General features: G+C 45.3%; 1 protein-coding gene across 2 annotated transcripts; it reads right to left on the reverse strand.

Moving 5' to 3' along the window:
* On the reverse strand, window positions 1-27,777 carry SLC5A1 (solute carrier family 5 member 1). Of its 2 annotated transcripts, none has more exons than XM_030232960.2 (15): window positions 27,664-27,777; window positions 23,598-23,669; window positions 16,267-16,371; window positions 14,220-14,279; window positions 13,765-13,869; window positions 9,269-9,374; window positions 8,971-9,051; window positions 8,412-8,632; window positions 7,335-7,470; window positions 6,469-6,576; window positions 5,394-5,544; window positions 4,707-4,875; window positions 3,255-3,470; window positions 2,861-2,963; window positions 1-2,090 (listed from the first exon to the last, which is right to left on the reverse strand). In XM_030232960.2, exons 2-15 carry the CDS (start codon window positions 23,664-23,666, stop codon window positions 1,867-1,869), a joined length of 1,854 nt encoding a protein of 617 aa, XP_030088820.1. In that variant the 5' UTR covers window positions 23,667-23,669; window positions 27,664-27,777; the 3' UTR covers window positions 1-1,866. The 2 variants fall into 2 exon arrangements, with proteins under 2 accessions (XP_030088820.1, XP_009090508.1); XM_009092260.4 differs by lacking the exon at window positions 27,664-27,777 and adding an exon at window positions 26,086-26,438.

Here is a 27,777-nt window from a genome sequence, read left to right on the forward strand (position 1 = left end):
TGAAGTTTCTCTGTCTTCCATCATATTATATAAAAATCCCATCACTTTGTGGACACCAGATACTCCAAAACATACAATTACTTTAATACATACAAGTCTTCATCATTCATTAAATACAATTAATTCCATGATCTTTAAAATACTCTATCACTGTGTTAAGGTTTGCACTGGTATTTCTGAAGTTTTGATTGGATCTGGCCTATGCAAAGGACCCTGCAGGGATTGTGCTGAATAGCATCAACTCTCCTGAAGAGCAGCAATTCTGCTGGAATCCAGAGCATTTGGGGCCAAATGAAGCAAAGATCCTGCCAGGAGATGGAGAAGTGGCAGTGGTGCCAGCCCAGGAGGAAGAGCAGGCTGGTGGCAGCCCAGGAGGCAGAGCAGGGTGCTGTGGCACTGCAGGGTTGCTCTGTGCCTTCCCCTCCAGCTGCCAGCCTGGAGTGTCCTGAGGCAGAACCTCGGGGACAGGGCAGTGCCACCAACGTGTGCAAAAGGAGCAGGGAACTGTGGCACTGCCTGACTGAGCTACCAGCATCTTCTCTCTACACTTGATTCCCCAGGAAGCTGAATGAGATAAAAAGAAGATCTATTGCTTTTTGCTTTGAAGTGTTAAATCTGTCTTTTCCTGTGTCCCCAGCTGGTACCAAACTTGTGGAGTAGAGACAATCAGCCTGGTTTAGCTGATATCCCACAGCTGTGACTATTCTCCTTCCTGAACTGCTAACTCATGCTGCCATGCAGCAGGAATCCTATTTCTCAATGAAATCCTCAGAGGAAAGATTTATAGCTTTGCAGAAAAGTAGTACAGAGCCCTTGATGTGTCTGCACAATGCAGCCCAGCATTCCAATGCTGAGGATGTTCCACCATGGGGTGGTTTGTAGCACAGGCCATAGACAGAGAAGTACATTGACTCCAAGCCCACAGTAAAGAGGGCCTTGACACACCAGGGTGGGAGTTGATCAGTAAGAAATCAGTATATATACACACACATAAATACATAGTTTAAATATATATAATATATATAGTGCATATACATAATGTATTGCTTGTGTATATATAATACAGGTATTTTGTATAAAAAGCTTCACATTCAAGTAAAGGTATATATTAAAATATCAAGAGAGGAGGACCTTTGGAAGTTAACCTTAAACAGATAATCTACTGTAAGCAAAATAATTTTTAGGATCATCAAGACAGGTGTTCCCCAGCTTCAAAATGTGATCAATTCAGAGGTTAGTGTTCCACTGACAACTGAGAAACACAACCCAGTGGAAAGTGAGAAAAAGGGGGGAAAACTGATAATGGAAAGTTATATGCAATATCAAATACATTGATATATGCATAAACCCTTTACTTAAGATATCCCATGTTTGGAGGGACAAAAGCAATGTGTTAATTTGAGTTTGCAATACAGTCCCTCAGTGCTTGTGAGTTATTTCAATCAAATTATCATAGCCAAAGGAAAAGGAAAATTGAATGATCAGAGGAAGAGTTGAAAATCAAAATAGTGTCATGAGCCCTAAAAGGTAGTTCACAAAACCTGATATGAAATATGGCTCAAGCAGCCTTGTTCTGAACCTAAAATATGAAATGTATCATGAGCAGAGAGAATATTGGATGGAAATTCTAAACCTCAGTTAGCCCTGGATTGGTTCAATGTCTAAATAGAAATTCTCTCTCTTGAAATCCAAGTGGCCTTCATCTTTAAATTGTTGAAATTATGATCACAAAATCAGTGAGTAAATCACTCTGATGTTTTACAAATGTGGATGATGAAAATACAATGTGTATCTAATTGTGTAAATCTACAAACCATCAGTTTTGTTTGAACAATGCAGTACAATTTCAGGACTGTGATCAGGGGGTTATGCAAAGTAGGCATGGCAAAACACAGCCACAGTCAGGAGAATGATGCCATTGATATTCACAATGTTTCTCCACAGTGGCACTTCACTGGTGTCTGTCAGTTTCTTCTTCAGTGCCTCTTCTTCCTCCTTGCTCAGTTTGGGGCCCTTCTGTTGGTCCAAGCCACAGAACCAGTTGTAAGCTTTCCTACAGCATCCTGGGTCCTGCTGGTTTTCCTCATTAACTGGAAGGAATAATGCTCTGGTCAGGAAAGGTGAGTACAGACCATGGCACACACAGGTCTCTGGGACTGAGGGCATTCCTGCTCTCATTTATGGTCATTATTCAGTGGAAGCATTTTAGTACAAAACAGTACAAGAATCCAGTTAATATTGTGTTTTCACAGCTCATCTGGGAAAAGAGGGGTCTTCTGCATGTTCCAAGAGAGCCTTCTGCAGAAGACACTTGGGCCTTTTGCAGCCCAGAGACTTGGCCTGGCTTTGGAGAAGCAAACTGTGCTTCAAAGCTTAAACTCCATTTTTTCAATACTTTCTACACTCTTAATTGAAAGACAAATAAAACAATTTGAGGATACTGATGAAAAGGAGCTTGGGAGCAGAACCAGAAACCCAGTAAAGAGCAGGTGGGTTTGCAGTCTGCTTTCATGGTGCCTTCAATCCTGACCAGAACCCACAACTTGCAGGTGAATTCCCTCCCAGTGCTGGAGTCACACACAGGTCTGCCAATGCACAGCATTGCCATTAGTCCTAAAGCTGCCACCCAGATACCAAAAGAACAAGATTTCCTCCCTTCAAATCCACTTCACTTCTGATTTACACTGAGCTTGAGAGATTGGAAAAGGCAGCTCATGAACCCTTTAAATTTGTGGGGGCTGAGGATTTGTTGTTGGGGAGAAGGAGGATGTCTTCAACTATCAAGCATGTTAATGTTCCTTCAGGAATGAAACAGGGATACTCAAATATATGACAGAATCTCTAGGTATTCAGCAGTTACCTGATTCATCATCTTTTTCATCAGCTCTGTCCTGCTCCTCATCTGCATCAAGATCAATCCGTTCTTCTTTGCTGTGCCGCAAGGACCAGCACAGGCGGTAAAGCTGCCATGGAACAAAAGGACCTGAATTGATCATGGGCTGACTACACAGACACCAAACAGTCTGGCCAGCTCCTGAGCTGGCCCTAAGGCCACAGCATCCCAGTGCCTGGGCTGTCCCAGGCTGTTAGGAGTCACTGAAGATCTGTGACAGGTAAATGAAGAATTTCCTCTGCTTTCTTACAAGAGCTGTGTGCTGGGGGTGGCTGGAGTGTCGAGGGGTAACACACCAGGTGTGAGCTGGGGCTTTCACTGGGCTCCATTTCCTGAGGAGCAGGACTGCAGAGATACTCACATGTACATCAGGAATGGGCTTGGTCATGAAGGAGACTGCCAGGATGACGATGGCAGAAACCCCAAAGAGGATCAGTGCAAAGTAAAGGTAGTGAATGCCACAGATGATGAAGGGGCAGTTGGAAGGGGCGACACAGCTGCCAGTTCCATAGGCAAACTCTGGAATCATCCTGCTGAGTCCAGCCAGCAGCCCAATGATCAGGCCCCAGAAGGCACCCTGCAGACAAGGGTGTGACAAGAAGGGATCAAAATTAGTCATTTCAGGCATGGGAATGAACTCTCTCAAAGCTCTCAAACAGTTGCTGGAGGAAACATGGATGTAGTTCTGTGTTACAATGGCTTTGGAATGTGGGTTTTAACCCAGATGCTTCCAGTGACCTTATTTACAGCTCAGTGTATGAGTCCAACTGAAAGGGGCAAGGAACAGCTCTGAGATGTCAGGCACACCTCAGGACTGTGTCCAGACCATTTCTCACACTCCATCTGGCTCCACAACTCTCCCCTTCTACAGGAAAGGTTTCAGCCATGGATTGCACACCCCAGGGGCTGTTCTCATACCTTTTTACCTTTGAGGTCTTAATCCCTGACAGCTCTGGCACAATGGAACCAGCCAGAAGGTTGTGTCATCCTTCCTGAAATGTGTGTGTGGTTTACCTGCTAATGGCCCTGAGTAATTATTTAAATCTCAGTACTGCTGGTGGGTGCCTGGTGTACAGTACTCCAGCCCAAAGTGTAACACACACACAGGTATGTGTGGGCACAAACTGAAACATGGGAAATTCTGTTTAATTTTTTTTGTTGTTTTACTGTAGTGGTGCTTGATCACTGGAACAGCTTGCCTAGAGACACTGTGGAGTTTCCACTCTTGGGGATATTCAAAACCCAACTGGACAGGATAGGTAAGAGGTGGTTTCTGACCGAGACAGTCTGGACAGCTGACTGTGATTGGCTATTAATTAAAAACAACCACATGAGACTAATCACAGATCTACCTGTTGCATTCTACAGCAGCAGATAATCATTGTTTACATTTTGTTCTTGAGGCCTCTCAGCTTCTCAGGAGGAAAAATCCTAAGGAAAGGATTTTTCATAAAACGTGTCTGTGACAGTGGTTTGTTTGGTAAAGCAGCTTGGTGACCAATATCCTAAATGAAACTTTCAAATATGTGTCCAGAGATTATCCTTTTAACACACTTCTTGGCAAAGTGTAGGGAACCTAAACTTCAGAGCTATCTATAAATTCCTAGGTGACTGTTTATCTATCAGACAATGAAAGAACTTTATCCAACTCATCTCAGAAACCTCAGGCTTTGGGGTATGGAAACACAAAATCCCTGGGCTATACTGGGATTAAAATAATCAGGAAGAAATTGCTCATAACAAAAAAAACCAACCCAGTTCTCCCAATTCCTAAAGGAACAGGTGGCATACCTGTTTCCTAATTTGCACTTACCTGCTCATTGACACGCTTGCAGAAGATCCCAAGCAGGAAAACAGCAGCAATGGGAGGTCCCAGGTAGCTGGTAACAGACTGAATGTAATCAAAGAGCTGCCCACTCTGAGCTGACTGCACCACGGGAACCCAGGCAATGCTGATGCCAATTAAGAGTAACATAAATGCCCTGTAAACATAGCCAGATATTCAATTAGCCATCTGCTTAGAAGTATCTATGATCTATCAGAAAGAAAAAAAGAACATCAATTAATCAATAATTTACATGTTCATTTGTATTTCAACTTGTGAAATCAATTATAATGGCAAATTAGCACTGAACAAACAAAAGAAATCCAAATTGGGTATTGTGCATGTCAAATATCCATCAGCACATGTGAAATATGCAATCAGAACATACAAAATCACTTTTCTCCTGTGGTTGTTCTGTCCAGAGACAAATCAATAGCAGATGAACTGGAACCAGTTTATTGATGCTGCAGCCTGGTGCAGCACGGAGCCCAGGAAGGTAATTGAAAAGATTTTCCTTGGAACACCCGTGGGAAGCGGTGACAATTAGCTGGGCTGCTTCCTGCACCCTGAGTGCTCCTCCGGGAGCAGGGTGTGCTGTCCCCAAAGGGGCAGGGGAGGCCGGGCCGGGCTCGGGAGGAGCCCCGGGCACCGCAGGGCGGGCCCGGCCGCGCTCACCTGCCAGCCAGCATCAGCTCCTTCTCAGATGGCCGCGTCCGGATTTTGGTGTAAATGTCCATGGTGAACAAAGTACTGGCACTGTTAAAAATGGATGTCAGGGAGCTCATAAGGGAGGCCAGCATGACTGACAGCATCAGACCCCGCAGACCTGGAACACAAAGATGGGAACGGGGAGGAGCGTTCCGCGGACAGCCCCAGTACCTGCCCCAGCTCTCTGCCCGACCCTTTCCATCGGCCAGCTCCGAGCGTGCCTGGCACATTTATGTGCCTGACATAAAATCCTGCCTGGCATTCCCTTGCTGGGCAAGCAGAGCTTGCAAATAGCTATTTACAGCAGTGCCAGGGAAACTCTTGAGCTTTTAGCAAGTAGGTACTTCTTTAGTGAATTCTGCCTGATTAAATGAAATTAAATTAATAAAAAGAAATTAATATTAAGGAGACTTTTCCCAACAGTTATAAAAATAATTCATTTTGTTTGCAGGAGAGTGCTCACTTGCTTGTAGTATATTTGTGAACCAGGTATTTGCCAAAAAAAACCAAGTTTTTTTTACTATCTGAAAACCAGAGTAAGCCACTTTTCCAGGTGGTCTGGTCTGGCCACAGAGCATGGGGAAGTACTGCAGGATTTTAACAACAGTTATCAAAGGATGGGAAAGTACCAAAGCTATCAGGGAAATGCCATGGTCTCTAATATCATACCCTGGCTTTTTTGCCTTATGAGCCAGCATCCATCCCTTTGGGGTTGGCAGGAGGGCCACAGGAATAGGCCTCCAGCTCAGAGATCCTGGCAGAGAGTCTTTTATAAATCATTGGCCAAGCAGGTTATTTTTTACCTTCACAAGAAGGGAGCTCATTTACCATTTCAGCACACAGCATGTGCCAGCTGAGAGCTGACACTGTCAGTGTGAGCTATTCTGCACCTCCAGCTAATACAGACAACCCCTTTGGTTAATAGTACATAATTCTAGCAAGAATTTTGGAGCTAAGTATGGGTCTTGGACTCCCCCATCACTTGTTTTTACAGTCTGGCTTTCTTAAAACAAAGAAACAACAAATACAGACAGTGTCTTACCATTTGGCATAAGCTCCACTACCAGTTTTGGGTAAGCAATGTTTGTGCAGCCCACTGAGGTGCCACAGTAGTGCTGGCAGATTTCAGGCACAACACAAGCCACCACATCTGAGGAGAGGATAATGAGACACTGAGACAAGGTCAGGTAAACAACAGATGCTACCAAATTAACAGAGCTTCTAGAATGGTTCTCTGAGTTGAGCCAGTGGATTGACACGTTTGACTTCATCCTTGCTTTGCTGGCAGGGAGGAAGGGGATTCTAAGCATCTTTCCTTCCCTTCCTCTCTAAAAAAATACTGACAAGTGCTGCAGGTCAAAAGAAAATCTGTACTCATTTGTCAGACCAGAGCTGAACAACACAAGGAGACCAAGTAGAAAAACAAGCAGAGGAACACAAAGCCCACTCCCTGCAGCTGAACCTCTCTGCCTGCTGCCAAACACAGCCAAAGTCTCTGCTGGTCAGGGAGACAGGAAATTGGTATTTCCCCATGCTGCCCTTGGGACTGCCCATAGCCCAAACCCTGCAGTCTGTGACTGATGGCCCTGTCCCTCCAGTTGTCAGCACAGTATCTGTGTTCTGGACAGCATTTTCTACTCATTCAGTCAGAGTGGGGCTGTGACAAGCAGACAGCTGGGGAGGGACCCTGTGGAATTTCTTTCCCCTAAAACAGACAGCAATAGTGTTAGCAGAAACCTGGGATCAGGGAAAAGAGGAAGGCCTGTGGCTTCTAACAGTGCAGTTACCTGAAGGTCCCTGGACTCCTTGGATGAGAAGATGGCAATCTAACAGTTATTTTGGAAGGGACAGAGACTGGCAGTGAAAGGCAGGCAGCAAGAACTTGGCATTTCCATATCCATACCATACCTGGGTACAAAATCCGGCTGATCATCCCAGGCATCACTATGATGAACATGGGCAAGAGTTTGAGGTACCCACACATGATACAGCCAGCCTTCACATGGGACATGTTCTTGCCAGAGAGACACCTTTGCACAATGACCTGTCAATGACACATGGCAGCTATAACATCTCCATAGCCACACCATGCCATGTTCCACACACAAGGTACCTCTTAAATTCTGTGATAGCAAAAGAGCCTATTTAGCATTTCTGCCACTAGGAAAAATGAAAACAACATGAAAATCAAAGGATATGTTTGAAATAAGTAAAGGGAAATATTACTTATCTGGTGTGTGTTTGAGGGGTAAGACTTCTCTCACAAGTTTTTAAAGCAGACAGACTAAAAAGCCAAAAAGGAATAGAACATTTAACTGAGCAGTAAATACAGTTACACTGGGGATTTTGTTAATTTGTTGAGAAATCATGAAGATGATCTTTCTCACAATTCAGGATGCAGAGAGATCATTTGTTAGAGACACATTCACATGTTGCAGGAGCAGGAGCACATTTTTCTTTACTCATGTCAGTGTGATCTCTTGAGGAAACTGGACAGTAGGTTTTAGAGAGAAGGAAAGATGACTGGGGAAGAGTCTCCAGGCTGAAACATCAGACATATAAAGAACATCTCCCCCAAGACTATGCAAGCAAAGATGAAAGCTGCACATACAGGAAACAAACTTGTCTTACTGAAAAGAGAATGGTCTCTAGACCCAGTCTAACAAGGGTCATTTGTACCATGGCTTCCTAAGTAAGTGTTCACAGCACAACCCCTCAGCTTTTTGACACATGGTCACACATAAAAAAATGAGAAAGGAGGCAGACATGGTATCTGCTGGGCAGAGGTGTGCAGGAAGGTTTGAAAGAACACCCATTCCATTTTCCTACATGTGAGAGATGCCTTGAAAGCAGGAACTGAAAAGTCACTGACCAGTCTTGAAATAACAGCCAGGTGTGTGGCCCAGCTTTGCATGGCAGGGGAAGCTCACTGGGGAGCACAGAGCTCTGTGTTTGCCTTAGCAAGGCGTGGGGCTCCCACCTTACCTGATCAGTGCACCAGTACCACATGGCAAGGATGCTGAGGCCAAAGACCACCCCTGGCCAGGGCAGGTCCCCGCTGGCCGGGTCCCTGAAGATGTGGAAGGCGTCCCTGCGGGGGGTGTAGCAGGCAGGATCCACCTCTGTGCCCCCGGAGGAGATGTTGGAGGGAATGGCTGCCATGTACTTCTGCATGAAAGCCTCGTAGCCTCCTACTTCAGCAAATGCTGAAACACACAAAATCAAAGTAGCAGTGAAGGATTTATTACTGAAACCTCAGAGCTTGAGAGCACGAGGAGAAAAGCCTCCTTGATGTGGACATAAAAATGCTGTCATGAGATGCTGTTTGTTACCTTCCACATTCACTTGTGCTTGGGAGACAGAGCAACTCAGTGACTAAAGCTGCCTGACTTTTGCCACCATGCCTGTTTTCTTCCCTGATAAATAGATAGAGGAGCTGAAACCCTCTGCTTAAGATAACAGTTTCACACTGCAGGATTCATTCCTATAGCCACGGCAAGATTTGTGGCGGAACATTCCAGTTTAATTCATCTGATTTACTTACCAAATCCCATGAGAATAAAGGATCCCAACACCATGATGAATGTTTGTAGGGTGTCTGTGTAAATCACAGCTGCAAGGCCACCTGATAGCAGAGAAGTCAGGACAAATAAGTTAGCCCTGGGCAAATGCCTCAGTGGAAATGCTTTTTTTCTTTTTTTCCCTTTTCTCACCATCTCTGTCTTTCTAGGACCACTATAAATAACCCCCCTTTCAGGTTTTCATTTCTCCCTTTTTCTCCACTTCTCTTTCTTCTGGCTCCTTCAACATCTTTGATTTATCAGACTGCTCTGCAAACTCACCTGTGATGGTGTAAAGGGCAGTAATAGCAAGCAGGATAATTATGGCCAAATAAAGATTCAGCCCTATGGCCAGCTGGATAAATATAGCCCCAGAGAAGATGTCAGCCTAGAAAAGAAAAAATGGTAGGTTCAGCCATGTTTAGGTTCATGGTGACATATGAGGGCACTGAAATATAAAACTCTGCCCCTTGCAGTACTGCACACACAAATCAAAAAGAAAATAGAAGCCATTTTTGTGCACCTGCCAGTGTCCCCCCAGAACTGTGGAGTTCTCAGTACCAGAGGTGTAAGACTTCCCAGAGAATTCCCAGGCCTTTTTTAACAGGGTTCTTTTCTCTAGACAGTTACCTCACTGCTCAGTACTTGGGCACTAAGAGACAGATTCAAAACAAACTGTGTAAAAGAGAATGTGAGTTCCATTTGCTGCTGTGTGCAGGGCTGGACTGTGTGACACCTCCAGGACAGTTCTCTTCCTTCAGTGTCACCCCACAAATCTCCTTCCCTTTACTGCTCACGTGTGGTGCAGCTCGTCCTGCTGGCTCAGGACAATGGTGCATTTGCATTAAAGGCAAACATCTTATATGGTTTCTATTTTTAAGTTCCTGTCAGAAGAATTGACAGCAGTTGGCTAAGAGAGGAAACCTTTAGCTCTTGCATAAGGAAGGAATTGTTCAGGTTTCAGAGTAACACTGGGCCATTAATCCCATTAAATCAGTTCCTGATTTAGAGATAATTGGCATCAGTGTTATTTACACAAGTTTGCAATCAGAATAATCTGCCCCGGTGCACTTGTGATGCCTTACTGTAAATTATGCTTTCATTAGAGGCTGTTCCTGAGCTCGCAGCTCACGGGCTGCTGTGCTGCCCCAGCACCCAGGGAGGGCCCTGCACAGGGACTGCCATCCTCAGCTGGCAGCAAGTCCCCCTGGGGGTCACCAGCTGGAACAGCCACAGCTCTGCCCGAGCCCGGGGCTAAAACCTCCCCCACCAGCCCTGCGGGCGCTCCAGGGGCCGGGCCGGGATCACAGCCCAACCCCTGCCCCGGGCAGAGCAGGGCACACCCCAGCAGGGATGGAAGCAGCCAGAAGGAAAAAACCTCTTCATTCCCGGACCCTGAAACTCAGAGTGCAGGGCAGGAGCTGGCCCTGCTTCCTGCTGAGGAACGAGGGAGAGGCCGGACCTCTGCAGCCCCACAGCTCCCAGCTGCCTCTGTGGAGCACCGTGGGAGTCACAGCAGAGCTCCCACTCCCAGAACTGCCTCTGGAGCAGATTGCTTAGAGCCTTTCACTTGGCACTGGGAGCCAGGCCCTGTAGCTCCTACCCCAGTGCCTGTCAGACCTTATCCTTTGCCCCATTTCTCTGGGGTAATTTGTTTCCTATCTTTTCACACCACTAATCAGTCCATGTTCCAGACATTCCTTTTATTGTTCTTGGCTTTAGTTTAGCCTACATATCATTCAATATTGATGGGCCTAAAATGATTCCCACAAAGAAATATATAATGTATAGTTAATTATTGAGCATTCTGAGAAATGCTCAATAATTCAAATTCTTCAAATTGCTGATTTATCTTCCAGTTTCACTGCTGCTCCTCCCCAGTAAGATTACTGCCTTCCAGTATTTCCCTGTTTCTCCATTCATACTCTTTTATAGACAATCTTTATCTAATCTCTAATTAGAGTCACTCTTTCCACTACAGGCTGTCTCTGCAAAGCAGGGTCACAAAGCAGCAGCTGGCCAGAGAGGTGCCAGCTGAGTTTATCCCGTGGGTGCCAGAGCAGGGGCACCTGCTCTAACCCCTGCACTGGGCACTCCTAGGAGAAGGTTATTCTTTTCTTCCTCTTTCCCCTGGGAAGTCTTTGCCCATAGATTTCCTACTGAAATTATGCACAATAAACAGAGAGAAAATGCTGTAACAGATTGAGAAGTTCCAGTTTACGATTTCTGATTTCTTCAAAAACATTCAGACCTTAATTCCTTTTTGTCTTGTCATAACTCACCCTATTACTATCCATCAAGACTTTATTTTTACCAGGCCATTTCCTTTGGCACAGTGACCAATATCATCAACACTAGTGGCTAAAAAGCCTCTGCAAGCTGCTATGGGCACTACTCACAATGTGCTGCACACTTAGGGAGCAGGAACAGGTGAGGTCCCTGTATGACAGAAATCCTTTGGGCTCAAAAATCCCGTGTGTCCTGATGCCAAGGATGAACTCCTTACAGCATGTCCTTGTCTGTCAAGTGGCTGATTAGCCACAAAGCAAGGTAAGAAATCAACAAAACCCACAGAAAACGTGCAGGGAAAGAGAAATGGAAAGGACATTGCAGAGGTGTGCAAAGGGAATGTGATCCTCACAGGGTGGTGGCTCTGTGCCAGAAAGCACAGCAGGACTCACACCTGGTATGTGATCCTGCTCCCTAGAAAGCATTGTTATAATTATATTAAGTACACTACATAATATTTCAACACAGCGAGGAAGAAGCACATGAAATAACCACCCCAGAAGCAAGAGATGCCACTCTTCTGCAAGGATAAGAGGCAGTGAGAATTGCTGCTGGGTGTGACCTCCCCTTCAGGGCAGGACAGCCACCCATCCTTCCCATCACACCTCAGAGAGCCCCAGAGATCACAAGGAGTGTTTGCCAAGGGAAGTAAAACGCAATGGCCTTGTCAACATGTGGATGTGTCTGGATATCCAACATGTCTGTGGGGAGGGAGCTCTGCCTGTGCCTCTCCCCCCAGCACAGCTCCCTACAGCCCCCCAGGGAACAGCCCTGCCCTTCCCTCCCTGCTGTGGGCATTGGTGCTGCACAGCATGGCACAGCCAAACCTCCTCTGACAGCTCTTGAAACCTCCAAGGACTGCCTGCTCTGCTGACCTGAATCACACAGAGCAGCTCAGTCAGCCCTGGGCAGACCCTGCCCATCAAACACAGTACAGGAGGCAGCAATGCAGAGTACACTGCAGGAATCTCACCTGGACAGGCACAGACACTGCCAGAGCTGCTCAGGGCAGCTGGGGCAAACAAAAGAAATGCTTAGAGGAAATTGAACACCACATTTTTCATCTGCACAGCACAGAGACCCAGCTCCATGGCACTTCCCCACAAACACCTGGAATAAAGGGGTTGGTGGGAAGCTGGAGTGGGCCAGTGGTAGAGTGGGGCTGCTGTATGGATCCTTGGCTGTGGAGAGGGTGTTTGAACCTCATGTACACACTGGGTCCATACTGGGACCTGCTGCTGTATGGATCCTTGGCTGTGGAGAGGGTGTTTGATCCTCATGACCACAAGGGAAGCCTAAATGCAGAACCTGTTTTTCCTGGAAACAGGACACTCCAACTGAAACAGTGAAAAATCCCATAATCAGAGCCTCAGGCTCGACACAGGCTGGAAGTCAAAGCTGGATAATAAATTCAGAACCTGTGTAGCACCTTGATAGGCTCAGCACCAACATGTGTTGCTGAAAAGGGCTGTGAGTCTCTGACTGGAGTTTCTCTGCTGCTGGAACATGCAGAACTCTGTTGTACCCAGGAATTCTGATTCTGATAGTTGAGCACAACTACAGCAAAGTCTCTAATCCTTTTGAAATATACAGGAATCCAGCTCTGAGGCCAGCTCATGCTACCAGCCTGTTTAATTTATAACCTTGCTAAGAATCAGTTATAATGTGAGAATGAGAGCAAAAGGCCAATCTTTTAGCTTAAATTGCACTATTATCACTCAGCTCCCATTCAGAGGGCAAAGACTAATCTGCCATGACAACTTCTGCAAAACAACAGAGTGAAGTATGCCTGAACTGTGGACTTCCTTAGAAGCTTGGTACTTTCAAGACATATGGAAAATACCAGCTGCCTTTACTACTCCACAGAAACACATCCATTTACTTAATAAACATTAACTTCATACTACCTTAAAGTTTACACCAATCACTTGCCCATTAAAAGAATCTCTCCTCTTCCCTCCTTTCACCTCAGCTGTTACAATTTCCCTCATTTCTATTTCCCCACTCTTCCATTTTCTAATTCTTGTTATTCTGTTTTTATCCATTGTCCCCTTGCTCTTTTCCCTCATCTATATTACTGATGGCATGTTCACCAGAGGATACTAAAACAGATAAATATGAAATCTAGGGACAAAAATTCCTGCCCTGGGTTTCACAGACCCCTAAGGTAACAGATAACACAATACTAATTTCCCTCCACTCTCATGTTTTCTAGAAGAGAGCAAATGTAAAAGTAAACCCTAACATTTTAAAAAGAGGGCAAAGCACAACAGGCATCAAGAGACACTGCCAGGAAGAAAGAATCTTGGATTGCAGCAGTCTCACTGGACAGAATAAAGAAAACACAAAACCATACTTTTACAGTTGGTAATTCAGCCAAGAGCTCCAACCCTGAAATGGCTGAGCAGTTGTGAGATCAATATTGTAAAAGGGCATTTCTTTTCTTTAGACCAGAGTAGAATGGAAGACATTGCAGAAGTGTCACTTACTGAGATCTTTGTGAAAACATATATGATGAGGGACAGGAGTGACAGGTAGACCTGGATCCGTTTCCCACCAAAACGTTTCCTCAGGTACTCTGGCATTGTCACCACCTGGGGAGGCAGAGAAGCTTTGAGAAAATGGGGAACAGCTACAAATCAAATGAGAGCAAGACTTTTGGTACTCAGCTACTGTGAGAGTGGAGCACAGAATTAGGAGACTGCAATTGGAGTTTCAATGAAGAGCAGCACCAGGAATCAAAGGAGAACAAGGAGAGAGCACCAAGTACTTCTCAGCTCAGGCCTTAGAACAGAGACTCCTCATTTTCCAAGTACACAAATATAACCAAGTGCTGCACTGGCACACTGGGATCTCGTGCCATTCCTAATGAGCTCACAGCACTCCAGCCCTGAGCTGCAGAAATGAGCAGCAAAGACAAATGAAATGGAGTGGTTTGACTTACCCCAGCCTTGATGTAGATGGGTACAAAGATCCATCCTAGAACCACCACAAATATCAGAGCCTGCAGCCAAGACAAGATCAGCTGAATTAGCCTCCTGTCTCTAGACACTGCTCCCAAAGACCATTTATCAGAGCCAACAGCAGCTGGAGACCACTGAAATCACAAAAACCTGGGTACTGCACGGGTGGGGGGGGAGGAGGTTCTGCTCTCTCCTCTGATTTACAGTTGAAACTTGGGGGATGGAATCTTGGCTGAAAACTTCATCAGGTATAATGCAGCCTGGGTTTCATGCTAGCTGTCCCACAGCAGCACACATGATGTTGTATTTTCTACAAAACCTGATTTCTCCTCTCAGGATTGCTCTCTAGTATCAAATCTCAACTCCACCAGGGGCACCAGACTATCCCAACTCTCTTCAGAGCAAACCCAGGATGGCTGAATGCTTTACAACAATTTCATAGACTGTACAGGATGCACCACAGGCAATTTGTAAAATGTTTTGTATTATTATATTACAATTTAATAATATATTTTATGTGTCCATGTGTATTCTGTGAACTACTTATAGCAGTGCCACAGTTTGCTGACTTAAATGGCTGGAATGCTGTCCAATATCGAGTTGTACATCCTTCAATCAACAAATACAAAACAAATTCCTGCCCTCAGAGCTGCACTCTGTATTTATTTTGGCCATAGGGCTTAGAGGGCTTTTAAACTGTATCTTTTAAGTTTTGCCCTTAGGTCAAAACTGTAAGATGGACAAGAAATACTGGGTCAGCTTCTGCTGTCATTCTGATACAAAACAGAAATCATTGGGATGGATCAGGGATACACAAGGATGACAACAGTCAAACTCGGTATTATTTCATTCCTGCTGTTAAGTGTGTTAACTGTGCCCCTGGAAGTCATGATCAAACACCCCCAGACATCATTGCTGCTGCCAACCAACCACTCTGCTCACTGTGCTGGTACTGGTCCAGCAGGAACCTCGCAGGAGATAAAGTGTTAGAGGTGTTTGGAGAAGGATGTGGACCCTAGAGATTTGGGGTCTGTTTTGATTTGCTTTGTTCTGCTGGAAGAAGAACGAGAATCAGGTCTGCCATAGGCCTGGTACAATCCAAAAGAGGGAGCTGACAGATAAACTGCACATCTCAGTTCATTTTAAGCGTTGTCCTTCTCCTTAAACATTTGTATCATACCAGCACTTGATTATTTGCACCGACCATTTACTTGCTAAGGAACAGAAGCCAAATCCCCCAGGGTCGGGGGGCTCTTTGGCTGCTCAGAAGTAAACGCAAGGGAAGGATCGACCAGTGGAGGCTCATTTAGCCCTTTGTGTCACGGCTAATTCCCTCCCCGAGGGTGAATTCGGCACAGCAACGCCATTGCCAGCCGCACCCTCGGAGCTGACAGCACAAGGAAATGCACTGCAGTGGTTCAGGGAATCTCCGTGCTGCTGCAGTTCACACTGACCCTGAATCCTGGAAGCTCGTTTATCTGTCAGTGCTATATACAATGATATATGATAGCTCTACCCTGGACTGGAACCGTGAGCAAAACACGAGCAAAATTGCAGGAAGGAGAAGGGAAAGAGGAAAAGATTTTTGGAATGCAGGTGCTTGTGGAGGATGTTCAAAATTCCTTATAGCCTGGGAAGAAATCAAAGCCTCTTCAATAATTTCTACAAAGCAAAATGCTGCAAAAATTACCATGGATTGCCTGATAAATTCTTCCCAGCATCCTGCAGTCTGAAAATGTTGTTCACAAATACTTTAAAAGTAATAAAGATTTATGCATAGAGAAGAAAATCCACCAACTAATTTGGTTCAAATACTCTCTAAAATCCTCAACTGAGAAGTGTCACCTTTTCCAGTGGCTTAGACAGGTTAAATACCAGATTACATTGGCTCTTAGTGGTCTGTGCAGAAAACAAGTGTTGCCAAGCACAAACTTTGACAGTCCTAAATTACTAGGCAATGTTATTTTGATGAAGCTCTGCAGATAATCCAGATGTCACAAGTATTTCCCTGACATATATGCCACTTACATTCCACTCATATCCTCCAATGGCAATTCCTCCAGCTGCTGCTGTTCCTGCTATTCCCACAAAGTGCCCACTGCCAATGTTGCTGGCAAACAGAGAAGCACCAATCTGCAAAGAGAAAAAAAAAAAAAAAAAAAAGAAAAATTGGCTCTTATGTTCATGGGAATTGCTAAAAATCCCCTTCATTTGGCACACTGAACCCTTCCTGTCTGGGGTGGTGCTGGTGACAATGACTGACAATCCATTCCTTGAGAGCTTTCAGGACTCCCTCTCACTGCTCCCACTGAAACCAGAGCCCCCAGCAATAGTGAGGGAGAACAGGATGGTGAATCAAATATCTTCCAGTTGAGTCACAAAATACATTGCACCAATATAGATTTTTAAATGCCTGCAAAACTTGCCAAGCTGGCATTGGATGATATGCAGGCAATCAGGGAAGAAGACTGTGATTTGCCTTGTGCAAGGAGGAAATGAGCAGGGCATCCCCACCTGTCCAACCTGCCCTCCCTGCTCCACATTGCACAGCCTGTGCATCCAAATGTGCCCCTGGTGAGAGCTGGGCTTGGTTCACTTTTAGCCAAATGTATTTGATTCCTGAACTAAATTCTGAGAGCTGAATAGCAGGAATGTCTGCTGAGAAAGTGGAAGCGAGGAGCAGTAGTAAAGCAGGGAGTTATATTTAAGAAGTGCTGGATCTTTAAGACCCCCAAATATTTCACTGATCATACAAACAGCACAGGGAGAACATGGGAATTAATGAATAGAGAGAGATTAAAAACAATGAAAGGTTCCTTGGTTCACAGACAGGCAGGAGCCATTCACAAAGATCTAATTCTTAATCAAGTACCTTAGACAATAGAAAAGATGAAAAGGAATGAGCTCCATTTCCTCAAAATGAACACATTAAAGGCAGCAGAAATACCCAGTGATTATTTACTGGATCAGGGACTGAAGGATGCAGGGTGAGAAGTCAGGCATGAAAAAGAGGTTGGATTGGATTGAGTATTGTGGGCAGAGGACAAGGAAGCTGGAAGAGTTCTGAGATGAAAAAATGAAGTGAACATTTTTTTAATCTTCTTTATTTTTTTCTTACATCCTCTGAAAGCTAAAACAACAAGAACAATAAACAGGGTTAAAAAGAAAACCACATAAAAAGCAGGCAAGGGAATTTCTGCTGACCTCTTCCAATACTCTCATTTGAATCATGGAATGTCCTGAGGTGGAAGGGACCCACAAGGATCATTGAGTCCAACTGATTTGAACAGCAGCAAATATTCATTCAATCAGTGTGCCTGGGAGCACAGAGACAATCACCTGAGTTTTGGGAGGATGAAGGATTTCCTCCTAGAAATCCATCTCTGCAGAGCAGATTTATTCTACAGAGCTATGCCATAGCCAGAAATAGCAACCAACTCTTCAACCCACAACCCTGATCTGATAACAAATAGATTATCCCCCCCTATTTTTATTTGCAACACACAAATAAAATTCAGAGGGTTCCACTCTTTCTTTTCCAGGCTTACTGTTTTTCTCTTCCATCAGTTTGACCTCCTGATTTCTTAAAGTCTTTTTCTGCAAACTGTTCTTTTGCTGGGACAGGAAGTTTATGATTCTCAGTTCTCTCAGTTCTGGATTTGGGGTTTTTACACATTTCTAAAAGCCAGTTGTGCCCTACAGAACTGTACCCAGTTGGTCATATGACATTTCTACAGATCTGATACTTTTGCAACAAACACTGGCAAACAAAAGAGCTCTGTTTCTTCTAACCTCTTGGTGACAGCAACACTTTTCCAGAAATGATAGTGAAGAAAAAAGTGCCACTTCTACCAAGCATTAGCACTGTTGCCCCATGCTTTCCTTGGAGATAAATAATTAAACTTAAATCTAGGTTACTAGAAATGCAATCACCAGGAAACATTAACCACATTAATCTCTGATTTTATTGAATGTGTTCCCTCTCCTGGTTCAAAAGCTTAAAGGCAGATCCAAGTAACAGAAGCAGCTAAAGAAGAACTTTGAGAACTGACAGGCACAAGCTTTGGCTCAGTGCCTGAAACCCCAGGACATACTGCAGGCAATGCTGCTGCTGCTGTGTTCTCAAATTTATCTAAAATAGCCTTGTATTGAAAGGAAAACACCAAACCAAACCAAACCAATGCAAAACTACCAACATATTCAGGACTAGCACAAGGACAAAACAATGTAAATGCAGATCCCACATTTACATCCTATTTTTTTTCTCTGAATTAGGGAACATCCAGTGCAGAACTTTAGGATCAACATCTACTAATGATGGATGCAATTTTAAAAATAAGTTTCAGTTATGTCAGATACCTGGGAAGGGAGAACATGGCTTCATAGCCAGGAAAATGCAGATTACCCTTAAATCTGCAGCATGGTCACAGCAAGAAGAGTGCTGACCAAATACCCTCACACCCCATTGGCTGCTGATGCCAGAGGGGAAAGAGAAATTTCCCATCTGCCATATTTTAAGGATGAGGAAAGAAGGCAGATGGGCTCTGGGCCTGAGCTGCCTTGCTGAAGAACTGCTGTGGGATTTTTGTACTGGAATTCTTGATCTGCCATTGGTAGAGCTGCTGAACGTCTTAAAAACTCTGGGCTGAAACTGGGAATGGCAGAGGGAAACAATCTTCTGGAAGTGTTAACTGCTCTCAGAGAATGTGTGAGTGAATTACTTTACAGACAGACCTAGGAGGAAAGGTGAAGAAGTTGGTTGAAAGGGACAAAAGCTGCTAAGAGGGAAAGAGGATGAAAAACCTGAACTAACCTGAGGCAAATGTGGAACATTAACTCTTTTAATATATTTTAAGAGGTCAGGCCTTAACAAGAGCACTCTGTTCAGCAGAAGTACCACCACCCTGAAACAGATGATGATCAGTGTGTTTTTTGCTGTTATTCATTAACTCTTTCACCTTGCTCTTCTCATGAAGAGGAGGATGCAGTGACATCCTGGCCCTGCCATTCCCAGCTGGATGGATGCACTGGGCAGGCCCGTGGCAGCTGCAGTGCAGAATGCACAGCCTGTGGCTCCTCTCCCTGCCAGCACATCCCCCTGCCCCCTGCCCACCCTCCTGGAGGCATTAGCTCAGTGCCAAACCTCTTCCCACTGATCCTTAGACCAGCAGGGGATCCTCTCAGCCCACAGGGTCCTGAGCCATCCCTGGGGTATCACTCTTGCAGAAGCTGCTTCTCAAATCCCTCTTCCCTGACACATTTCTCATTCCTTGAGGCTGTTCATGCTTTTCTTTACCCAACAGATGGGACTTTACTCTGATGCAAAGGCATTACTTTTCCTGCCTGAGTTTTTTGGGATCACCCTCAGTCCCTTTGGAAATTCAGTCCAAAGCAATATTACTGCCACACTTCCAAGGCTCTGAGACCCAAAGAAGGAAGTGTGGGGTTTAATTCTTCTTTCCCAATTAATCTGATAATTCTATGAATTGCATCATTACCCAATTAAACCATATCTTTACAATTCCCAGTGTACTAAGCAGGAGGGAGGGATGGATGGACAACAATCATCAAAATGTCTGTGCTCCACCAAACCTGGAACAGCTCAGGCTCAGGAGGATCTGACACCTCCCCACTTTGTACTCTGAGACAGAAGCACCTCCCAGCCAACTGGAAAGTCTCTCAGATTCTGTAGAAATCCATTTCACTGAACTTCCACTTCTCTATCAGAGCTTTGCTTTCATTACTTCATTATTCCTTTTACCCTGAAAACTATTGATTGAACACAAGGTAATTTTTCATTCTACTTTACCTACGAAAAGGAAATGCAAATCTTATTCACAGCAGAATTGCTGTTCCTGGTTCCTCATAGCAGTGTCAGATTCAGCCAAGTGGGCAAAATCCTGAGACTGTGTAAAACTTACCTGGCTGCAAAGATCAAAGAAATCGTGCCAGTGGTCAGTTCTGATGGCCACAGAGATTAGCTGTGCACAGCTGAAGCAAGAATCTATTGAGTTTTTTCCCCTAATTCTTATCTGTCTCACAAAGATCTGAATGTCCATGACCAGAAACAAGCTGAGTTACATTTCTCTCTGGAGTGCCCTTGACCCAGCACTACTGCTCAGTAAATCTCTCTAACAGAGCTGGCTTCACATGCCCAGCAGATACTCTTTGTCCTATTCATGCCTCAGGAACTGAGCTGTAGAAGGTAACCCATAATTTTGTGCAGACAGATCTGTCTGCAAAACTACAGAACCTGGAGAAGAAAATTCAATAGCAGGAAAGCTTCAAAAGTTTGAAGTTTTTTAATTGTGCATGAAGGGCTGTTAATCCTGTGAGAGTGGCTGCTACCAAAGCTCTGCAGGAACAGACACTTCATGTCCTACAATGGCAGGGAGCATTTGGCTGAACCCAACTCCTTCACCTGGCAAAGGAAGCTGAAGTTGGCAAGGCCCATTGCTACAGAGCTGTCACTTGCCTTGAACTTCTCTGTCTTTTTGGAAAAAGCAGAGCTGATTATGAGGGTTAAAGAGCCATGAGGCTTTCCTGAAGATATTTCCCTCAAAGCCCAAGAGACCAAGACCAGTTTCTTGAAGGTTCTTCTGTCAGTTTCTATAACAAGACAGTGGAAAGGGCCCAGCATTTTGTAAGCATTTCTTCTGTTATGACTCACCACCAGCAGATTTCAGTTTTGGGTGATCTGGGAGAATGCTCCTATATCCCTTTACCCCTAATTAACCATGGAACTACTGAGATGGCTCAGCCACTGCACAAGGGCAGTGATTCCAGTGAAGTGAACTCTCACCTCAGCCACAAAACTATCTCTGGCCTTACTCCTGCAAAATGCTGAGCAACTTTCCTGGATTCTGCTGGAGCAGAACAATCAGAGCCAAAGGACAGATTTGGCCCAGGATGTGTCTTGGTCCCACTTTATACATTGAGAAATCAAATCACAATCACAGCTAGCCAGTGACTACAAACATTCAAAATCCACACTAAAACAGGAATAATCTCTTGCTCTTCATTGCCAGGGTCTCCTCTAATCTACCAAAGCACAGATATGATGTGGTTTAAGTGAAGAGAGCCCCTTCCCCAGCTTGTCAGTAAGAGATCCTAACACACTGCTGAAGAGCCTCCTTGCCTCTAGGGTCAGAAATGCCACTTGTGGCTGCCCTGCAGAGCATAGAATACAGACAACAACTGGAAAATACAGTTAGTTTAGGGGATTTAAGTTTATACCAAGTTTGTGGAAGGATTTTTTTCTTCATTTTGTTCTGTTCCAGAAAGCAATTACATGACAAGGGTCATTATCCTGAAATGGCAGGGGAGAAATCTGACAAACAAGGACCCACTTGCGAAACAACTGCCCCCACCCTTTCTGTGGAAATGCACTGAGGCCATCCAGAACCATTCCAGGTTAGCCCTGACTTGGCACTAAAGAGAACTCAAAGCACAAAGTAAAACATCACACTCAGCTTCAGCAGCTGCAGAGCTGAGATCACATCCCTGACTAAACTTTCTATACTTTCATTGGTTTCCTCATCAGTTCAGCCCAGTTTGCTCTGGGTGATTGACATCCCATCTACCTGCTAAGCTGTGAGAATTGGTGTTTTGGAATCTCTTTTTATCCAAGGCAAACTTTCCAGGGTGGTGCTGCTGACATGGTATTTAGTTTGTGGTTTTGGAGTGCTTGCTCTTTTGTTTATTTTGAGTGATACGAGGAAGAATAGCAAGAAAGGTTCATTTTTATGGCATGGGAAGCCCCTCCTGGCATTCCAGAGGGAAGGACTGAAGAGGAGATCTAGGACTGCACTGAGGACTAGCACTTTGTCCACACTGAGCTCCAGAGTCTGGGAAGGAGAGAGGGGATCCTGGCAGGAACTGTGGGCTGATCCCTGTTGGCTTGCCACTGGAGGAGGGGAGCTTGCTGGCTCTGTTGGGTTAGTGTTGGCAGAGGGCTCTGTGTCAGATCCTCCTCCCCAAGTCCCAGGGGATCATTAGGAGCTCTCAGTGCCACTGGAGCAAGACAGAATTTTCCTATGGTGAGTCTTGGCTGCTTTGCTGCCTCCATCTCCATTTCCATCTGCACAAAAGGATATTCATATCCCCCTGACAGGCAGACACAATTGCACAAGGTTAAACCCAGCCCCCTGATTAAAGTGACAGTTGAGTAATCTGTTAGGTTTTCTTCTCTTCTCCCAGAATAATGGATTTTATATTAAAATAACTTGGAAACTTTCTCTTTCCTCAATCTTCCAAAGGAACCTGAATTTTCTTAGATCTGCTATATCAGATGAAGAAACCTTTTACTGTCATTGGCCTTTAATCCTTTCCTGTCCTTACAGAGGCTGTCCCAATGCCTTCTAAAGGCAGAGAGCAACCCCTGAAGCACAGGACTGAAAGCTGGGTAGGTGTTTCTGCAGCCTACTTCCAAAAAATCCTAAATCTTTAGGGGATCAATATTTACTCTCATTCTTCTGGTCCTGTAACTGAATCAATGTGTGTGGAGTCTTGACTTTCAAACCTTAATGAAGTGCAGAAACATTTTCTGAGACTGAATGCAAGATCAGAAGTGTTGAGGAATTCCTTTCACAAACAAATGGAATCCTGTAAAGCACAATTCCATTTCCTGTTCTCCAGTAACACAGAAAATGCAGGTTTGTCTAATTTGTCTGCTTTTCATAGTAAAGAGACTGTATGATCAGGAAGGAATAGATAATTGTTTCTAACATCATTTCTGCCAAATGGCCTGATGGAATGGATGGCTAAAAACCCTTTGGAGCTTTGACTCCTGTTCTCTGTCTTGGAAGCTAATAGAGATCCACAGAAGACAATCAAGATAAGCCACAGCTAATCTTTAAATACTTTTAAAATATATTTTACCAATAACATATCAGAACATTTCCAGGATTTTTCTCCTTGTACCGACCAGAACTTGTTACCAAAAGTAGAAACAATAGAGCAATAAAGGGGAAAATTTCAGTAAATTAATTCCTGTCTGTGATAACCTTAAAATGAGCCAGCTTCTTTGAGTGCAATGAAAAGAACAGAGTCCAAATGTTGAAAAGTTTTAAAGTGGGATGAAAGGCAAAGCACTGGATTTGTCTGCACTGACTTTACCAATGTATTTACAGTCAAACAAATTGATCACATAATCAAGACAGCTCAGACAACTTCCCCCAACACTTTTCCCATGGCTTTGTTTGTGCAGTCTGCCCTGTGACACCACTGGCTGGAGGAAGAGTTGGATTTGCAGCCACCCAACGAAGCCACCACAGCCTCAGCAGTGTCACAGAGCCCTGGATGTGCCAGGACAGGACAGTGCAGATGCCCATGCAGTGTTTCACACAGCCAGCACTCACCGGCCACCACACCATGCTCCGGCCAGCCAGGAAGAATCCCCCCACTGTGCCCCGGTTGGTGGAGTACATAGCCTGGAAAAAAGGAAAAAAGAAAGTTTTAATCATATTTCCAGTGTGCTAGGCAAGCTATACACAGGCTGAGAACAAACAGCTAGCATGAAGGGATGACAAAACACACGGGCAGGGGAAAGTGAAAAAAACAGAGTGGCTAAAAAGAACAACCTTATGATGAAGAAAATACAATGGAGTACAATACAATAGTGCAATGGAACAATGATTCTTTTATCTAGGTCTGCATTAGCCATTCAAGTTTCATTCCTTCACCTTTCATTATAGTGTGAAACATTAAATAAAATTAAATTTAGCCAAGGAAAATTTTCCCTCAAGTAAAAGCTCACATGAATTTTTTGTTAGGGTGAAAAGTCTTTGATTTCAGGCATCAAAATAGATATAAGGTGCAAGTTTATTTACAGCAGGTATGCAGCTTTCTTACTCCATACCATCCTGCCCCTACAGGATCTGTTTTCTTGTTGTGATATCAGCACTGTGCCTGATTCCCTCTGAAGTTCCAAAAGAAGAAGCCAGCTAAAATTTCCTTTTTACAAACTCAAGTTGTCTTTGTCAAGGGATAGGCTTTAAAGGGAAGTTTCCTCCAATTTTTATCAATGACCTTGAGCCATTATTTACTGGATTTCCATTGTCATCTCTGATGGACTTTGAACAGGTAAATAAAGAAAGAAGACCTGGGAAAATTATCCATATATTTTCTTCCGATGCAGAGGAAAGGAAGTAAATAGGTTGGATTTACATTTAACTACACACAGCAACTGGGTAAGTATTTGTCCAGTAACAATGTATTCATGGCTGGAAAGAAAATGTTCCAGGAATTAACTCAGCACACAATGGCCTGAGAAGCCAGAGATCAGCCCCTTATTGTCAGAGATCTTTAACATGAAGTTCACTTCAGCAACTGCCAGACTCTCATGGTAAGACCCAGCTCCCTCCTGCCAGACAAGGTGTTCTGGTGGACTTGAGCTTCAGATTTTTAGCTCCATTTTTGGCCTCTGCTCCTGTGTTGAAGAGGCAGAGGAGAGGGTGTGTCCACCTTGTGCAAACCGTAAATTGTTGGTGCCCCTCAAAATATTGCCAGGTTGTTAGAAAGGGATGTTTGTTCTGCAGCTGACTTTTCTGCACTATGAAGTGTTCCTGGGATGCTCCTGGAAAGCAGAGGATCCCTGAAAGGCAATCCCTCCTCTCTGCTTGTTACTGGTCAGGTGTTCAGGTGACCAGAAGGGCTTGCCCCAGGGAAACCCCAATTCAGAGCCATTCCCCTGTAGCTCAGTGCATCGGCCCATTCTCTCAAACGCTTCAGCCCTGAGACTCTGTTTCAGCTCTTCAGGGCTGTTTTTCTCCCCTGGCTCCAGCGGCTTTGTTTCCCGAGGCTCCGGGCTCCCCTCGCAGCGCTGCCGGCCGGGCAGGAGGCACCGAGCACAGGCGCTGCCAGCCCTGCCCCGGGGCTGCTCCCGCTCCCAGCTCCGTGGCTCTGCACCCTGGCACAGCCCCGGGGCTGCTCCCGCTCCCAGCTCCGTGGCTCTGCACCCTGGCACAGCCCCGGGGCTGCTCCCGCTCCCAGCTCCGTGGCTCTGCACCCTGGCACAGCCCCGGGGCTGCTCCCGCTCCCAGCTCCGAGGTTCTGCACCCTGGCACAGCCCCGGGGCTGCTCCCGCTCCCAGCTCCGAGGTTCTGCACCCTGGCACAGCCCCGGGGCTGCTCCCGCTCCCAGCTCCGTGGCTCTGCACCCTGGCACAGCCCCGGGGCTGCTCCCGCTCCCAGCTCCGAGGTTCTGCACCCTGGCACAGCCCCGGGGCTGCTCCCGCTCCCAGCTCCGAGGTTCTGCACCCTGGAGCCCAGGCACAGCCCCGCCAACGCTGCCCTCAGACGGCGCCCGCAGCCTCGGCCCACGCGGCTCTGCCGTCCCGTCCCTGTCCCGGCCCCGTCCCGGCCCTGTCCCGGCGCTGTGGGTGCTGCCGCACCGCCAGCCCAGCCCGCCGCCCACGGCATCCCCTCCCTTGCCAGCCCTGCAGCTCCCCCTCCCCGCTATTTCCTAGGGCATCCATCACCTACCAGCACGACTCCGGCCGCAGCCCCAGGGCTCCGTGGCCAAACGCCGCTCTCAGGTGCGGGCTGTCTCTGAGAGGGACCCTGGCTGATCTTTCCCGATCGCATCTCTCGGCTCCATCCCGCACAAACCCCATCACTCCACCTTCCCCACTGGTTCCATTCATCCACCCAAAGGGATGTCACCCTGGCTCACCATCTCCTCTGATGTAAATAAGTGCCCACATTTTGCCCACCATGCATTTGTTAATTATTTCAATTCAGCATCAAAATCTTTATCTAATTACACATTCTCACTTACTAAGCTATTTTGCCAAGACTCTATGATGTACCTGCTCATCAAGTAAAACAAAATAAAATCCCAACATACCCATAGTCCCACTGCCAGAACTAATAAAAAGTAGAGAACAATAACAGAGATGTCTGCAGCATTGTTGATCCTTATGATGGATTCCATCCTGGCTACTTCTCTGGCTTTCTTCTTTCTCTCCTTATGTGCTTCTTGCAGAGTCCAGGTTAATGATAAACTGCTGTCATCACCTACGTCTTATATAATATATAACTTCAGATTCACTTGTCTCCAACGGGCCACGAGTTGAAGCTGCTGCTTTTCCTTAGACAACTTTTTTCCCAAAGAGTGCTCCCCTGTCACAGGTGCTGCGGATTTCACAGCTCAGTGTCCCTGCCAAAGGTGCTCGGGGTTTTAACATCCACGAGCAGATGTCTGAGAAGGAATGACACAGAAAGGAGTGGCTTGGCTGCAATAAACCTGCATATTTACCTCACTGTGGGTGAATACTTTTTTTTTTTTTTTAAGTGGTTGTACCTGTAAATCTAGTCATGGAAGATGCGGTTCTTTGAGTTGATGATGGTAAGCAATTATCTGTGAGGAGTGACCTGGCACCTGGGGAAAACCCAGGGGTCCAGGATCTGGGACAACCTCTGTGTCATCTCTCAGCTCAGCAGCATTAGTCAATGGAGAAACAGTCCTGTGTTCTGGGAAGAGGAAAACTTCAACCTGCTTCCAGCTCTCACATGGATACAGGTAAAGATGCATGTGAACACAAGACCTGGACTCAGGAGCTTACTGGGCTGAATTTCAGGCTGTTTAGACTGTGGTGTTGGCTCTCTCTATTGTAGCTAATCAGCTTCACATTTGAGTAAGTTCAAAGTTCATCAGAGCTTGGGGCTGCTCTCCCTTTATTTGCTCCTCTGACTTCAGAATTAAGCTAAGCAAAGCAAGTGGCCACAAAGATGTGGAACACACAGGTTATAGACAGATCCTCACAGCTCTGAGTAAGGAGGCTTCCCAAATGATGCCCATGATCCTCTGTTTGAGCTAGAAGGGGTCAGAGAAATCCAGGGTATTTAGAACAATATATCCGGGTGCCAGGCACATTTCTGGGCTCTGAGGACATCTGAGAGTCCCATTCCTTGTTTGATATTAGGGAATCATTATTCATTTACAGCCTTTGGGGTGTAAAATGTGACCTTGAGGTGACACTGAGCAGAACAAGCAGTCAAGGACGTGGGAAGCACAGCAGGCCTGACTGATCTTGCAGGTGTTATTTCCTCCGAGATGAAATCGAGGGCTGGCACTCTGCTCATTGGCAATGATTTTCTCCTGGGTAAACTACCCTGTGGCAATTGTGGCTAACAAAAAGCAGCAAAAAACCTATAATACAATGGGATTACTTGAAAGAATAAAATTTTAAAATCTCTCTATTGTTTGAGTAGCTATACTCTTATAAAACAGTGCTACCTTTGATAGTTTAGGCATCTCTCCCAAACACATTCTTCAGTTTGTCCTACATGACTGTGAAATGTTAGCTTTAAATCCAACAGAGAAAAAATTAACCCTGAAAGCTGCTGAGCTTCCAAAATTCCCATTAGTTCTGACCTTCCCTGCTGTGTATTTCAGTGGAAAATAAAAGACTTATTTACTAACCTTAATTATCAGGAAACAGTTTGCCTAAGATAGGCTGCAGATGGCACTTCTTTACAGAGATTGACACATTTTCCTCCAGGTCCTTGCACCTAACAAAAAGTTTGGTTTTCATGA

This window comes from Serinus canaria, chromosome 15 (assembly GCF_022539315.1).
Source record: "Serinus canaria isolate serCan28SL12 chromosome 15, serCan2020, whole genome shotgun sequence".
NCBI classification, from domain to species: Eukaryota; Metazoa; Chordata; class Aves; order Passeriformes; family Fringillidae; genus Serinus; species Serinus canaria.